The sequence below is a fragment of the Grampus griseus genome (genome assembly GCF_964374135.1).
Source record: "Grampus griseus genome assembly, chromosome: 11".
In the NCBI taxonomy this organism is placed as follows: Eukaryota; Metazoa; Chordata; class Mammalia; order Artiodactyla; family Delphinidae; genus Grampus; species Grampus griseus.
In genome coordinates, this window is record NC_139005.1 from 97766771 (window position 1) to 97783975 (window position 17205).

At 60.2% G+C, this 17205-nt stretch overlaps 1 protein-coding gene across 3 annotated transcripts in view; it reads right to left on the reverse strand.

Moving 5' to 3' along the window:
- The window catches only part of SHISAL1 (shisa like 1), a gene marked incomplete at its 3' end in the record, with an annotated part of 72581 nt that overhangs the window by 42230 nt on the left and 13146 nt on the right, over positions 1–17205 (reverse strand). For all 3 annotated transcript variants that reach the window (XM_082666870.1, XM_082666869.1, XM_082666868.1), the window contains exon 2: positions 2398–2493. In XM_082666870.1, coding sequence (XP_082522996.1) covers positions 2398–2461 — 64 coding nt within the window. In that variant the 5' untranslated portion in view covers positions 2462–2493. The remainder of the gene's footprint in view (positions 1–2397; positions 2494–17205) is intronic.

A 17205-nucleotide genomic window follows, 5' to 3' on the forward strand; every position in this document is an offset into this window, starting at 1 on the left:
GAGGGGATCGCAGCTGGGCTGCGCTGGCCGGTGGGCGGGTGGGCCTCATGTGCTGGAGCGCCGAGGCTGGCTTGGGTGGCTTCGTGAAATCCTGGGCCCCTTCCCCAAAGTACAGCACCCTCTCGTGGGGACGGGTAGGATCACTGCGGGAAAAGGGTCTCAGCCTTTCAGGAGTCAGGGGAGCTCTCAGCCTCGACCCTGGGAAACAGAAGACCCTCATGTGGATGCCGTGGTCACTAAGGAAGCCCCAGGGGGATGCACCGTCTCATTTGATCTCATGTATTCCCATTGTACAGAGGAGAAAACTAAGGTTGAGAGCACCAGGCTCAAAGTGTGGTCCCTGACCTGCTGCGTCTGCATCCCTCACAGCAGACGTTCTGAATCAGAAACTCTGGGGGTGGGGGGCGCAGCCTGAGTCTTAGAAAGCCCTGCAGGGGATGCCAATAGACTTGGTTTGGGACCCACTGGCCTGGAGGCACAACGTACCAGAGGCTAAAGGTGAGAGGCAGAGGCAGGAAGTGAATTCCAGCCACTGACCAGCCCCCGTCCAGATTGATGAGAAAGCCCTGATTGGGGGGGGGGGGGTCAGCTCACACTCGCTTGCAGGAGGCTCGATGTGTCAGCAACACCCAGTGGCTGGTCAAGAAGACAAGCTGGGGCCCTGAGGCCACAGGACCCAGGGAGGGAAGGAGCAGAGTGGTGGGGGGAGCCTTTGAGCTGGGCTTCAGAGGAGCCAGATGCGCAGAGATGGAAGTGGGAGGGAGGCCCAGCCAGGGAAGGGATGAGGAGAAGTCCCCAGTGGCTCACCCCGGCCACCCCTGGACAGCCGGTACCATCTGCTTTGACCATGTGCGAAGACGAGGCCACTGCTGCTTCCTGAGGAAGAATGTGCCAGAGCCCGAGGAGTCCTGGCCCGGAGCCAGGACAGCTGGTCTGAATCCTGGAGCGCACAGGATCACCTGGGCCATCACAGCCTCTCTGTGCCTCGTTGCCCTCAAGGATGGAAGACCAGTGGGCTCCCGGGGCTGGGGGCTCCGAGAAGCATTTGTGAACAGCGAAGCGCAGGGCCCGCTTGGAGCAGGGAGGGTGTGAGCGAAAGAGTGGACGATAAAGGACAGCACTTCCGGCCTCCAGGCACGGGTGCACCGTGGCTCTGGGGCTGTGCCTGGGGCCCGAGGGCAGGGGGATGGTCGTTAGGAGGCCAGCGTGTCCTGAGTCACCAGGAAAACCGGCCCACGTGGAGAGGGAACACCGGGGGGAGAGCCACTCTTGGGTCCCGGGGTCTTGGCGTCCAAGATAGGACCCCGATCACCCCCTCCACACACACACACACACACACCTGCGAGGCTCAGGGTCTGCGTGGCCATCATTTAACAGCCAGGTGACAGTGTCCGCTGATCATGTGACCTCAGGCAGGTCTCTTTCCTGGTCTGACCCTCAGGTTCCTCATTTGTAAATGGGTGGGGAGCTCCTCTCTCCCAGGGGACAAGATGACCTACTGCATGAGAAAGCAGCGGGGAAGGAGTTCTGTGCACAGGGACCCCCAGACCCATGGCCTTGGCCTGGCTTTTTCTCTGCCACCCCAGGGTCCTTCATGGCGTCCTCCTGAACCACGACCCCCAGCAAAGGGGCAGAAGGGGCCCAAAGGTGCAGGCCGGTGTCCACAGCCCCGCCAGAGCAGGAGGGCACGAGGGCATAGGTGCACACGCACGAGAGAGACAGAGACAGGGACAGAGACACAGAGATAAGAGAGGGAGAGACACAGCGAGAGCAGGCACCTCGCTGAGACCAGGGCTCTCGCGGGGCCAGTCCTGCTGGCAGGAGGCAGGGTGCACTTCTCCAGTCAGCCAGCTTCGCTTTGGAGCAGCCGAAGGACTTGGTTCATGTTCATCTTTGCGAACAGGAGCGTGAAAGCCCCCCTGCTGGGATCAGGGGGCCCGCCTAGGGGACTGGTCGGCTGCTGGGAGACGGGGCCCCAGCACCACTCTGTCTGGGTTGGAATCCAGCCCCTACACTAGCTGTGTTGCCTCTGGCTGTCAGTTCCCTCTCCAAGCCTCAGTTTCCTCCTCTGGACAATGGGATGACTACGACACCGCCTGACTTTGACTTGCTGGGGTCAGGGAGAATTCACTGCACATAAGGGCTTCTCCCAGGACTTACCGGCAGCCACCGTTAACCCCACAGTGTCCGCGAGAATCTTCCAGCTGAGCTCCCCGAGGCAGGCACGTGGGGCACAGCACACAGTAGGTTCTCACCAAACATGAGCCCCTCACGAGGCTGATGCTACTAGGGCAGGCAGCCCCTCAGCACCCAGAAGCCCGGCTGAGCTATAGCCCTGACACCAGGAAGGGACCACCTCCCCCTCCCGCCTCCCGCCAAGCATCGCGGAGGCTCTACCTGCGGAAATCAGCAACGAGAGGACGGCGAGCACGTTCAAGGGCTGCTGGCCACAACTGGTCATCGTTTGGCTTGCATCGATTCGTCGAGCGCTGCCTGTCGAACGAGAGCCGGGAGAGGCCGGGTGTGGGCTGTTTTGTCTGCGGTGCAGACACTGGCTTTGCTGCCCATGGCAGGGCCGGACGGGCACGGGCAGGGAAGCAGGTCTGCCGGGAGCAGGGGCCGGGCCGCAGATGATGGAAACTCCGCCATCCAATTTCCTTTCCGGGAAGAATGACCTTCCCCCACCAGTCAGCTGTCATCTCCCTTTCTTTTCACGGCAAAATGAGACTTAATCAAAGGAGGACGGATGGCTCAGGTGGTGGAAATAACCAGCGGGCTGAGGCCGGTAGGCACGGGAATGAGAACAGTGGTGAGAGAGGGGATTAGAGGCGAGCTCATGAACCTGCAGGGGGCTGGCGGGACCCACGTCTCCCTGCTGTGTCGCTAACGGTGACTTCCATTAACCCCACCCCACCCCCACCAGCATGCATCCAGCTGGCACCTTCCAGGAATTAGGGACATGGCAGTGAACTAAACAGACTCGAGATGGAACTCAATAGAAGCTGTCCCTGCCCTGGCTTGCATTCTAGTGACCAGGGCTGACAGCTCACAGATGAGTAGTTCAGAGGCTATGAGGTCCCTGGGGTTGCACCCCAAAGACTGAAGGCAGAGACTCAAGCAGATACTTGTACACCCACGTCCATAGCAGCACGATTCACGATCGCAAAAGGAAGAGACGACACGAATGTCCATGGACGGATGATGGACAAACACTACATGGCACGTACTACAGTGGAACATGACTCCGCTTTCAAAAGAAAGGAAATTCTCACAGGCAGCAGCACAGATGAGCCTTGAGGACATCACGCTCCGTGAAATAAGCCAGACACAAAAAGACAAACACTGTGTGATCCTACTCATCCGAGGTCCCTAACGCAGTCAAGGCCATAGAGACAGGAAGTAGGATGGGGGGGTGCCGGGGGCTGGGGGAGGGGGAGTGAGTTTCATGGGGACAGAGTCTCAGTGTGGAAAGATGACAAAGTTCTGGAGATGGATGGTGGTGACTGGAAGAAGCGTTGCATACTGAGGGAGCAGCAGGTGCAAAGGCCCTGAGGTGGGAGCAGCAGGGAGGCCAGTGGAGGATGAGGGGAGGGGTGGGTAGCAACAGGCCGCCTAAGGCAGGGCCTTGGCCCTCAGTGGCCACTTTCTATCAGGTTGTTGAAACCTCAGGACAAACCTGAGGGACAGGTTCCCTCACTATCATCACCACCCCCACACGCCGCCCCCGGGCTCTGGGAATGGAGGCTGCAGAGGAGGACCAAGTGTCCTCTGCGTGGCCTGCTAGAGCCCCACCAGGGTTGTAGCTGCATGTGGCTGGGGAGCAATTTGCTGAGCACCTACTATGTGCCAGGCTCCAGGCCAAACAAGGTCCTGCACACTACCCTCTACCCTCACGGCACCCCTGACCAGGGAGAGCTCCGGGACCCCAGCTTGGGTCCAAGGCAGCTCCGAATCCTGCTGACTAGTGGGCAGGCAGGGCAGGAAGCCAAGGGGGCAACCCAGAGGCCAGAGCTTCGGACTGAGGAGACAGTGCCAGATTCACGGCCAAACACAGGCTGCTCACCGCCAGGCCCTGCCCCTGCTGTGGGGCCTGGGGCTTCGCACCTGCAGCGCGGGCGGCACGGAGGCACCCAGGGTGTCAGTGCTGCTTGGAAGGCTGGTGAGCCAGAATAAGAAAAGGGGGTGGCAGGGCTGTTGGACGAAGCCTGAACGCCTTAATACGACGCTTACTCGTGGTGGTGTTGGTGTCAGTCCCTGCCAGTCCCTGGGGGGACCCGCCCACCTCTCTGTGGAGGCCTCTCTGCTCCCCCAGGAGCAGCCCTGCCCCCAAGGGCTGTGAGCTTCTTAATCGCTCTGAGCCTGGGCCTCCTCCCTGCCTCCCTCAGGGCCCTCCTGGGAGGATGACGGAGATTAAAGCATTTGAAAGTGCTTAGGAAAGGGTTTCATACTGGGGGAACCTAAAGATCAGTCCTGGAAAATGCACTGTGGGGGTGGGGAGTGACAGGTCCTCTGAGATGAGTCCTCCCTGCCATGTGGCCCCATTCCGCAGATGGGGAAGCCGAGGGCCAAGACGGGTGTCCAGATTCCAAGCCCTTCTAACCCCTGAAAGGTGGCTTTCACTTTTCACTTTTTAAGCCGGGGCTCCAGTCTGAGAGCTGGTGGGTTCATGGAACAAATGCTTGGGTGGGGGTGGGGGTCCACCTCTGCCGGGTGCCCAGCCCTCCTTCCTGCTGCTCCCACTCCCTACAAAGTCCTGCATATACTGAGGGGGGCTATCACTCACACCTGGGGTGCCCTCCTCTCTTTCCTGTGAGTCCAAATCCTGCACCACCTTAGAAGCTGTTACAATGCCACCTCCTCCAGGAAGCCTGCCTTGATTCCATCAGCTTGAAGAAGTTTGTCTCTCCATTGAGGCGTATCATATTCTATCTCTTCTCTCCTTAATGTGTTAATTCATTTATTCATTCATGTATTCTCTCAACATCCACTTGCTGACCCCCACTTATCCGCTTGCTGACACCCGGAAAGGGACTGGGCCAGGTTCTAGGGACTCAGGGTGTCCTGGGTGAGGGCACCCAGCAGCTCTACCTTATGGGACCGGTCCTCATGCCCTCCTCTCTCCGACTGTGAGAGTCCTGGGCCAGGGCTTGGCCAACTGGGGGTCACGCAGACTGGGTGAGACTCCCAGCACGACTGGCACCGGCCTCAAGCCCTTGGCCCGTTGGGGGCGCTGAAGCAACAGGGCCTGTTGTGGATGTGTGGGTCCCGCACAGCACAGGTGTACCCCGTCACAGTGATGCACTGTGACTCGTCTGTCCCCTGTCCAGCAGGGTCCTCCCTGCGATCTGCTCAGTCCCCTCTGCCTGGCCGTGCGCCCTCCGCCCTGCCTGGTCACCCACGGCTGCCTCAGGATGAGTCAACGGGTGACAAAAGCCACAGCCCTGTTGGTGGGACAAAGGTGGAGGTGGGGGCTGCCCCCCCTCCTCAGACCCCCGGGGAAGCTTAGGTGCTGGCACTGAAGGCTGAACCCGTGGTGGAAAGAAAACCCCACCATGTGTCACTGGGAAGTTACATAAAAATTCCATTTCTAATGACCGAAGACAGGAAAGCTATAAGCCAGCATCTCTATTCCTGGCTCGGTGGGAGAGCTGCTTTGGAAACTCCGCGGCTGCCATCCCTGTGAGGTTTCCATGAGAGGGCCAGCTTCTGAGGGCACACCATCAACAGCCCCCATATTCACCTTAGCCCCCCTGTGGGGTCCGCAGAGGGGGACCTGGGCGTGTCATGCTGTCAGGTGCCACCACCTGGGACCCTCCCCCACTGGTGACATTTGGGGGGAGCCCCTCCAGCAGAGGTAGGAGCTGGGGCTGAAAGAGTGAGCATCCCTCATCCTGCCCCCTGGGCCCAGCCCTGGTTCTGGGGTCTGCGGCCGTGGGGCTGCGCCCTGGGACTGGCTTAGACCAGCCAGGCTCTTCACAGGTGCCGGACGCTGGCTTTTCACCATGTTATCTCAGATAGTCCCCGACAGCCTGATGAGGCAGATATCAAACTCCCATCTGGTAAAGTAGGACACTGAGGCTCAGAGAGGTGAAGTGACTCGCCCAAGGTCACACAGCCACTCAGTGTCTCAGACAGGAAGCAAGCCCAGCCTCGAAACTCACTCTCCCTCCTGGCACTATAGGAGTTTCCAGAGCCTCCGGAGCCCCCAACCCTCGCTCCTCAGAAAACACATTTACCACAGACAGGTTCGATTTATTGACCCGGGTTCTATTTCTTTGAACACTGGTAATCTACCCACAATGGTAGCTGGTGGCCAGTGATATAAATCTCAACAGGGGGAACATTCTGGATGAGCAGGACCCCCCAGGCTGACTGCCTCTAGAACCACAAGTCAAGCACGCATCTCTGCATCCACTCCTTGGGTCAGCCGGGGACTGCTGTTCCCAGATCTGAGGATTATTTTTAAACACCGAATTTGGCGAGGCCTGAGTGGAGAGGATGGAGGGCATGTGAAGAGAAACAGAGCCGGCGAAGATGAATTAAACCCCACTGGCAACAACAGCAGATCTGTTCTCCATCAGCCAGACTAGGCAGGGCTCGGGAGGGAGGGAGGGGAGGCGGGCCCTTGATGTGGGGCAGGGGGCACTGCCACGGACCCCCCAGGACCCCCCAGGCCTGGCGGCCCCCGGCTCAATGCCTGGAGGTTCCTCATCCTCTCTCGGCTTACCCAGACCCCTGCTTAGCCCACCATGACCTTCCCTGGGCGTGGCCAAGAGCACCCCCTCTTGCCTGGACCAGGTCGAGGGCCGGGTGGCCTGGAGGGTGGGCCTTGGGTTTGGGCCACACTGCCTGGCTCCACCTTTTGTAGCCACACCCTGTGTGACCTGGGACAAGTGTCCTCAGTCTCCTCGGCCCTAAAAGGGGGATGAAAATAGCATCTAATTCACAGAGTCCTTGTGATGATTGAATGAAGCAATGCCTCAAAGTGCTTGGAATGGGGCTGGAGCTCAAAATACGCGTGGGGACTGCTGCGTGCCGCTAGATACCTCTGCCCCAGCCTCGCCCACCAATCCAGGTCCTACTGACTTCCTGAAATGCCCATCTGACCACCCAGCCACCTCCTTAGGGGTCCTGGCAGCTCCAGGTTCAAGTCCATGCTCACTTCCCAGGCCCCAGGTGGTCTGGCTTGCTGCCCCCTCTGTCTCTCTCTACTCCTCAAGGTTCAGCCCTCCAGGATGTGCCTCTCCTCTGGGCCTTTGCACACGCTGTCCCCACACTGGGGACACCCTTCCCCTGTCCTGCAGGCGGGCAGCCTGGACCCAGCTTTTGAGGTTCAGCTGCGGCGCCCGTCTCTCAGCAAAGCTTTTCTCCCTCTGATTCTCTCACTCCCCTGGGTGGGCTCCCGAGGCTGGCAGGGGCGGGACCATGCTGCCTGATTAGTTTGTGTCCCAGCTTGAGAGCAAATGGGTTAGAGAAAACGGGTGGCAGGCGGGGGCGTTGAGAACCCAGACCCCTGCCGTAGGGGCCTGACCTGTTTAGACCCGGCCACCTGAGCCCCGCATGTCCCAGCAGCAAGAACAAAGAAGGGCACGTGACTAGTTACACACCTGTCACCCAGACACATCCCACCTTGCCCCACCCCTGCAGGGGTGCAGATCTGCAGTCAGCCCCATGGCGGGCGGGCTGAGGATGGGTCCCGACCCAGCCTCCTGGGCATTGGGTGCTGGTGGTAGAGCACAGGAGTCGGGCCCTTTGCTCGGGCTGGCCCTTCCCCGGGCATCTCTTCCTCCAACTCAGATGTCCAGATCAGACCTACCATGAGGTCCAGCTCAAATGCCACCTGGTCCATGAAGCTGCCCCGGCTACTTGTCCTCCCCACCCCCAACGTCCAGGGAGTGGGTCCTCTTCTGCACGCCCATCGGTGAATGCCTAACGGGCCTCTGCAGGGGGCCAGACCCAGCGCTGGGTGGCGGTCGGATTCAGCCACGAACGAGATGGACCAGGTCTGGTCGCCATGGGACGACGGCCTGGGGGCAACAGTCAGGAAGCCACTGATTCCATGATGAATTAGTAATTAAGCTTGGGCATTCTTCTTATTATTAATAGTAGTATGAGCATTATGAATTAGTAATTAAACAAGGATAGAGCCCTTTGGGGCCTCACAAACAGTCCTGTGGGCAGAGCAGGTGCCCGATAGACAGGTATTGGAAATAACCCTGGAGACAGCCACTGGGCGCCCACCCTGGGCCAGGAGGCCTGCAGAGCGCTTGACTATGATGCGCTCACTGACTTCTTGACACCCTTAGGCTGTACCACCGCCCTCCCCGGGGTGTGGATGGAGGGACGGGCGGGGTAGAGCCAGGATGCCAAGCCCGCACTTTGCTCCTGTGCCCTGTCTCCATGGGCAGATGGGCGTGTTCACTCACCAGGCAGCACACGCCTGCACACATACGTCTGCAACAACACGCGCGTGCACATGCATGCACAACCCCCTGCTGCCCAGACATACATGTGACGGGCACACACGTTATCCGCGGCGACCTCATCCTCCAGCAAGTCCCCAAGTTTCCAGGGCCTTTCTCTGGCGATGCAGACCTATTCCTGAGTTTGTGAACTTTTATTTTTAGGGCAACACACACTTGGAGGTTATGAAATCTCAGTATGAAACGTGAATTCCAGGAATAGACGCCAGTGTGAAGCAAGATCAAAGTGTGTCCTCCTGACCCCTGGGGCCTGCGGAGGGAGTGGCGGGCGGGTGGGGAAGCAGGAAACAAGACGGAACCGGGTCAGACAGCGACAGGTTTGCCTGCAGCCGGGCTCTGGGCTGCATGGCCAGCAGGCACGGCCACCGTGAAGCGCACCCCAGCCGGGGCCCAGCCTGTGTCGGTCAGCCCCTTTCCCTTCCCACATCTTCTCAACCTCACGCCGGCCCTGAGGTCCACGCTGCTCCCATCTCGGTGGCCTGCACCCCACCCCATGAATCAGTCAAGCACATGGGGCCCCCCTACACTTCTGTCCCCGAAACCTACCCTCACCTCGGAGCCAGACAGCTGCCTTTCAAAATGCAAACCCCATTGCATCACTCCTTGATTAAAACCCTCCGAGGGCACGGGGTGGGGGGATGGGCAGGGGGAAGGCCAGACTCCTGCCAGGGTCCTGGCACCTCCCCGGCCAGGGAGGCCCACCCTCCAGCCACACTGGCCATCCTGCAGCCCCTTCACCATGCCCCACACCCCACCCTGTGGCTTCCCTTCACCCGGTAGATTCAGAGGAATCCCCCAGTGCCTGTGTCCTCCAAGAGGCGTCCCCTGACCCCAACACGAGGTCGGGGACCCTGCCGTGCGTGCTCACGGCCTGTCCACCTCTCCTTCACACACAGATAGTGGTTTATAGTCGCACGCTTGCACAGTGGCTCTCTCTGAGCTGCGTCTTCCGCTCCCCTAGACTGTAAGCTGGACAAGGGCTGTGACCCAGGACCGGCGGCGTAACTTGCAGGGCCCGGTGCAAAATGAAAAATGCAGAGAACCATTTTTGTTCAAAAATCAATCAGCGTTTCTAGACAGCGACGGCGGAGCATGAAACCAAGCACGGGCCCTTCTGAGCGTGGCTCGCACGCCGCGAAGCGGGCCTGGCTGACTCGCTTTTGGATTCTCACAACGCAGCATGGGCCCTGGCACACAGTAGGCACTTTATAAACACTTGTTGGCTTGGTTGAGCGAGTGCAGGCTTTACCATCTCCATTTTTCAGATAAAAAAATCGCAGCTCAGGGAGCCTAAGTGATTGGCTTAAAACTGGAGGCTGGCAGGGCTGGGACTTGAACTCAGGTCTGTCTGACTCCAAGCAGGGGCTCAAAGTGGGTGCTGGGGTGATGGCACAGGTTTTGGAGTCAGTCTCCCCCGGCCTGGAATCTGAGCCCTGCTGCTAAGTAGCTGAGTGTTCTAGGCAAGTTATTTCACTGGCCTCAGCTTACTCGTCTGTAAAATGGGAACCATGACCCCCACCCCTTGCTGGGGTCCTAAAGAAAGGTGAAAAGGTCCAGGAGCGCTAGCGGGGCACCCGGCACATCGAGCAAGTGCTCCGTAAATGGCTTTTATCTGGTGTTGCCCACTGTTGTTTCCAAAGCCGGTGGTTTAGGTCCCTGGGAAGTTGCTGTGCAGAGGAAAGTGTGTTTGAACTCTTCCTTTCATGCAGGGCTTATGCCCTGAGTTAGCACCAACTTCCTTCTGCCCCGCCTGCTTGTTCATTGCTTCCCTGCAGGGCACAAAGCCTTCTGTGTCTCTATCACCCACAGAGGAGGCTTTTCACACAGTAGGTGCTGCTGTTCAAAGAGTGGGAACTGTGTCAACACTCATTGGCCTGGATGCGGGGTCCACTTTATTGCAAAGAGCAAACATTCTGATGGCAACAGCAGAGATGCAGGCAGAGGCCCGAGTGCAACTCGCACTGAGACGGGGTGTCAACTTTCACTGCCAACACCACGAGGGAACCTGGGCGTCAGCCTGTGGTGGATGCCACTCCTCTAAGCCAGGAAACCCCAACTCCGGAGTCCAGGGGAGCCCAGGTGGGACAGCGCAGGGTCCTGGATCTACGTCCCTTGACCCCCACCCAATGTCCCCCGCTCCATGGGGCTAGTGTAGGGTCAACTCAGGAAGGGAGAGGTGAGCTCTGCAAAGTGCGGTGTGGGGTGTCGGCGTGCGTGTGACCACGGGATGGTGTGCAGGTCACCACCAACTTGGAAACCACTCCTGCCCCCCAAGTCCCTCCTTCAAGAGGACATGCTAGTTGGTTCCCAAAAGGGCTCTCCTTCCTCAGCGACATCTCCACCCCAACCTCTGCCAACTGGGCTCTGGGTTCAAGTTCCAAACCTGGCTTGTTTCCATCATCCCTTCTTGGGAATCTCACCGGGTCCTCCGTGCATGTCTCTTTCCTGAATGTTTGAGGTAGGCACTGCTGCTCTCCCATTTCACAGGTGAGGAAACCGAGGCCCAGGGAGGGGAGAGATCTGCCCGAGGGCACGCAGTTAAGAGAGGCTGGGCTGGAAACTCCAGTCCTGCTGAAGGCCCGGACGCTCTGCTCCCTGCTCAGAGCCACACCAGATCACCAGGCGCATGGCTCCCCCAGTTAAGGGGAGGGCTTAGCTGAGAGCTCGTGAGGCCCTCTGCCCCTATGTGTTCTCCCGAATTATTTGGCTACACCATTCAGATAAAACAACCCCTGGAAATCCCAGCGGCATTTTCTTCCCACTGGAGAAGCATGAAAATATCACATGAAGAATGGATCACTTAAAGTGTCAGGGCAGGAAGAGGAAAGACAGGCCCACAGACCGTCGGAGGGCAGCCCTGGATTTCTCTCCCCACTCTGGGAGCCTCTATTCCAGCCCCCCTCCGTGGGAGGGGGCTCTGGCCCCAGGAACCTTCCCTCACTGGGGAGAACAGAAACCAAAGGCCAGCCTCAGTTTCCCATCTGTAAGTGGGGATAACACGCCCCCCTTGAAGGCGTGTTGGGAGGGGCCGTGGAGGTGATGGAGGCATTCATTCATTCATTCCCTGCCGAGTGTGATGTTGGGCAGCCCTGAGCTAAGGACTGCAGACACAATGGTGGGCTAAACAGACCCCTCCTGCCCCTGTGGAGCCAACCACACGTGGCGACTCTGGGCACCTGAGCACAGAAGAGGGCCCTGACCTGGTCTGGGTTGGGGGTGTCCCCAGGGAACACGAGATCTGACAGGCCAGATCTCAGGCAGGCTCAGCTGGACCAGGCGAGGCGGGACTGGGGAGGGAGCGCGCCAGCAGTGAGGCCAGCAGGTGCAAAGGCCCAGGGGTGGGCCCGAGCTCAGGGAGGGCAAGGGAAGGAGGCGCGGCCGGCAGGCAGTGGGCGCTGCTGGCACGGAGTGGGTGCTAATGGTCTCTTTGGCGCCCACCCCCACCGGTCACGAGGGCCACCAGAAACCGGCGGCTTGGCCCTCTCAGGTGAGGAAGGGGCGGGGAGCAGAGCCGAGGACAAGTAGAGTCCTTTGAGCACCTACTGCGCACCAGGACAGCTGTGCAGTCTCACGCCCGAACCTGCCGGGTGAGGGGAGGAGGGAGGCGCTGGCCCATGCTCACACAGGGACCAGCCATGACCCTCAGGGCATCCCCGGGCTCTGCCCACCCTGTCCTCTGCCTGGCCACGCCGGGCCAGCCGGCTGGGTGCGCGCACAGGAAGAGACCTTTGGGGCAGCTGGGTGCAAAGGGGAGGTGGGAAAGGGCACCAGGTCACCAGGGCAGGGCCCCAAGGGCAGCTGACTTCGGTAAAGAGCTTGAAGGGAGAATGGAGTGGGGGTGAGGGAGGAGGCTGGAGGTGGTCCAGGTCGGACCCTCACGCCTCCCCCGCACTCCCTGTTTTCCCTCCCATCCCAGCTTCCTCACTGGTCCACAAAGCATGGAGCTTGTCGGAGCCGTTGCCCCTCTATTCACCCACCCTGTGTGCTAAGCTCCTGATACAAAGACACTAAGGCACAGAGATGGTCGGCAACTCGCCCGAGATCACACAGCCTGCAGGCAGAGGAGCCGGAACTTGAGCAGGTGGTCCGGGGCCAGCATCTGCGCTCCTTACACAGGGCTCCCAGCCTCTGTGTCCAGAGCCTGCTCTCCCCACACCTGCCCGTCACAGCCTCCCCTGGGGCCCCTCACATCCTTCTGGGACTGAGGGTCACTTTTTGGCCCCGCCTGGCTCCTTCCCCAGGCTGTGCGCTCGTCCAGGGCAGGGACCCGGGCTCGCGGCTGGGCTCAGTGAGGGTGAGCCCCTCACCCTTATTGCTCCCGAAGGAAGTCGTGCCTCTGCACGCCGTGGATCTGGGAACATCCTGATCTGCCCAGCTCTGGATGGCAGAGACCAGAAACCCTGTCCCTTCCACTCCCCACCACGATCAACCCTGCACCCCAATAAAATGAGAGTGACTCAGTCGGGCCTTGTATCGGCAAAGGAGCACGGCTGCCGGCCTGTGTGGACAGGAACTCAGCTGGTTCTTCCGGGGCCACGAGGAGGCTAGCAGCTGGAGAGAGCCTCAGGCCTACGCCACCGCTGGGGACCCAGCTCAAGCCCGAGGCCTGGGGCCGCCACCTGGGGACTGTCCCCGGGGCCAGGCTCAGGTCCCCCTGCCTTGGTGTCTTCACAGCGCCTCACCAAAAGTCCCATTTTACAGGTGAGCAAACTGAGGCTGTTCTCTGGGAGGTCTCACAGCTCGGAAGCGGCTGAGCTGGGGTTGCAGGGGCGCATCTGGGCTAACACTTCACAGGATGAGAGACCATGCGTGTGGATTCCCCCCGAGGCCCTCAACATCCGTCCTTGGTCAGATGCGGGTCAGTGATGCCACCGCTGGAGACCGTCCTCCATCCCGGGCACTGCCCAGGTGAAGTGCGTTCGTGAGTGCGTTCAGCCCCCTGCCCTCTGAGGAAGGAAACCGAGGCACACGGAGCGGGTGTTGTCCACCTGCCTCCGAAGCTGGGCTGCCTTCCTGGCTGCCCCCTCCCACGCACCCCCAGCCCATCTCCAGCCGGCAGCAGACCTGTCCACCACGGAGGGCTCTCCGCTCCAGCTGCTGTTGGCAACACATCATGTGACCATCTGGACACAGTCAAAGGGCCCTAGGCCTCTACAGCCAGGTCTCCCCTGCCCCCAGGCACTGCCCCGCCCACCACCATCTCCACACTCAGGGCCCCCTGTGCCCCCATAGCTGGCATTTCTGTCGTGGCCAGTGCTACGGTGGCATTTAAAGCCAGGCCACAAAGGAGGATGGCTCCTTCTCCCTCCCTCCCATCGCTGGATCCTGCCTTGGGCCAGACATAAACCTCTTTTCTCATCCCCTGAAGTCACAGGTGCTCTGCTTACGGCAGACAGAGTGCCAGGTCCAGACAGGCCTGGGTTCCCCTTATCTAGTCACCATCCAGGTGGACAGTGGCAGCCCAGGGTGACTGGGGCTGTGATGGGGAAACCAGGGCGCCATGATGGCCCAGGAGAAGTGCCCAACCGTCTGGTGGGATGGGGGGATGGGGATTTAGTTAATCCTCATGCGATCAGGAGGTGCTGTGATTATCCTCAATTTACAAATGAGGAAACTGAGGCACGGAGAGTTTAAGTAACTTGCCCTGGGTCACCCAGCTAGCTGTGGTAAAGCTGGGATTCAACTCACCAGAGGGTCTGGCAGTAACTCCTGATGGACCAGTAAGTGTGGGAGGGCATTCCCGGCAGAGAGACTAAGACACACGCGGCAAAGTGAGGGTTCATTCAGTGCAATAAATATGGGACCAGTTTGGGGGCAGTGCTCACCCAGGTAACGGGGCTTCCCGTCTTGCCTGTGGTCTGAGGGTCAGCACAGCAGCAGAGAAAAAGAAGGAAGGGCTCTGACCTTGGGGTCCTAATGCTTGGGCTCTGCCACTTCTCAGCTGTGTGACCCTGGGCAAGTGCCTTCCCCTCTCTGAGCTGGGCTGCCTCAGCCAGATCCCGGGCCCCTACGTCATATGAAGGTGCAGCTGTGTCACTGCCTTTACTCCTGGTGATGACCCCATGCAGTAGGAATTCCTCTATCCTCTTTAACAGAGCCTGTGATCCCAGCACAGACCAGCCTGCCTGGCGGGCTGGTGGGGGGCGGGGGAAGGGGGGATGGGGCCGGGCTGGAGAGAGCACAACCCCACAGCAAGCTCGCGGAGGCTAATTTCACGGCATCCTCTTGCGCACGGTGGGTCCTCAGTGACTGTGGGATGAGTGGCACTAACACCCCTCCTGGGCTCAGCAAAGGCCCTGCTGACCCCCGCGGGCGCGAGGTACGAGAACGTTCTCAGAGGCCATTTTTGAGAGGAAAACCCTGGAGGTGGCCCAGCTGGATAGGCGGGAGAACGCATGGCAGGATGTCCAAACACTGAATGCTCTACAGCGGCCAAACTGAACCGTCGCCACACCAAACGTCACAGGGCATTTTAGCAACCAGGGCTCAGGGAGAAACTTCGGTCCCCAGATCAAACGCTGCACGATCCACTTTAGGAAGCTAAAAAGAGCTTAAAAATGTAGAAGGCGTGTAGCCGTGATAAGGGCACAGAGAGGAGCGGGGGTAACGGTGTGGCCCCCAGGGGACGGGGCGGGGGGTGTTCCAGCTGTTAACGCTGGCTGGCAGGTTCAAGGATGTTTATCCCTGTGCTGGGGTCTTCTGATTCCAGCAAGGATTGATCTCCTCCTTCCGGGGAGCCCCAGACACTCTGCCCCGTCAAGTACTTCCTGGTCATGAGCTGTCGATGACTCGGTTTCCTCGCCTATAAATTGGGGACGCTGGCCCTGAAAGGTCCTCCTGTGCCCGGCAGCGCGCCCCAACCAGGTGGGCCCCTGTGAGGTAACCCAGGCATGGAATCCCACCGCCACCTCGCAGCTGCCCGGGCAGGTCACCTGGCCTCGGGGAGGCTCAGGTTCTCCTCTGTAAGTGGGTGTCCTGCCCCTTCCCACCCCTCCCAGGTCACGGGAAGATGAGAGATGAAGAGGGCGCCGTGTGGGAGGTACCCTCGATCATTCACAAAGTGACGTTAGATGATTCGGGGGTGGCAGCCCGGGTCTCTGCCTGAGCCAGGGGATGAAACCAAACAGACGTTGGTAACTGAATGCACCGCAAAGTGCAGATGCCAGGGGTGGGGGAGGCAGCAGAGCCCCTGATAGGGGCCAAGCGCTCTCAGCTGTGCCCCTGACACCCTGCCTTCCCGCCATCACGCTCCCCCAACCCAAGGAAGGCAACACACTCTGACTTGCCGAAGAGTCGTCACTGTCCCCGACGGCGGAGCCCGGTGTGGACCCCAGACATGGAACCGACCAGGCCAGGTAACTGAGCTGGGCCTGTTGTGCCCCGGCACGTGGTGCGCCCGGGGTGAGGTGCCTGGGTCGAGGGTGTAGCATGTGCTGGGGAAGAAGAGTGCATCAGCTCAGGCCCTCGGAGAAGCGAGGGACCTCTCAGAGCCTTGGCTTTCTCTTCCGTCTAAGGAGTATGGAAACTGTTGTGAGGGACCCTGGAGGTGGCTGGACCGGGGCTGCCTGGAGTGTGGCCCCGCGCTCCGCTTGGGAGCTCATTAGCAGCGCGGGGTCTGGGGCCCCCCGGGACCCGTCGGATTAGAACAAGGGTGGATGAGGCAAGGAATATGCGTTCTACCAGCTTTCCGGGGGATTCTGACGCACACTCACGTATGAGAACCAGTGGGCTAGGTCGGAGGCGGGGACGTTTACCTGTGAAGGGCCACACACCAGATATCACGGGCTTCGTGGGCCAGGAGGGCTCATCACAGTGACTCAGCTCTGCCGTTACAGCAAGAAAGCAGCCCTAGACAATACAGGCTGCACGGCAGCGGCTGTGTGCTAATAAAACTTTACTAACAGAGCCAGGCAGCCCCGTTTTCTAACCCCCGTGCCTTGGTACCCAAAGTACAGTCCGCAGCCCATCGCGGCAGCATCTCCAGGGAGCTGGCAGGGCCTCCACCTGCTGCATCCCAGGCTGTGTGCTAACCTGTCCACACTCAGTTCTGCAGGCAGCTACGGGCCCTGCGGGTTCCTTCTGGGTCTAAGGGGGGCCGGGTGGCGGGGGAGCTGGGAGAGGGGCTGCCTAGCCAGTCTAACAAACCATGGTACCAACGCGGCTAATTGGAAGCAGCTGCCGTTGCAACCAGAGACTTAGCTGTGATTAAGTGAAGTTGCCTTTAGGCCAATCAACTTCAAAATTATGCAAATAGGGCCACAGCAGAGACCACAGGGGTGGTGCCGAGTAGGCTCCCCGACCCAGCCCGGCACTCTCAACCCCCCGCGGCCGGCCTGGAGGGCCCGCGGCCACGTTCCCATGGACCAGCTCCACTTCTGGGGATTAACAAGCCTGCCACCCACATTCTCTGTAAACTGGCACCAGAGCGGCTGAGCCAAGAGGGAGGTGAACCAGCAGCCACCCGGAGACAGCGGATCCGCCCCCCAGCCCCCCGTTTGAAAGCGATGGCTCGCCAGGCCTGGGTCGCCAGCCTGGCCCTCAGGGAGCCGGCCAGGGGGTGCTGCACACCAAGAGGGCTCCCTGGCGGCAATGGCTGAACATGGAGGAACACAGGACACTCCCAAAGCGGGCAGGAGGCGGCTCTCGGCCAGCCTCCCCGAGCGCTTGCAAACTCTGGCTCACCGCCACCAGCTCTCCCGGGCCCCAACCTGGACAGACAGTG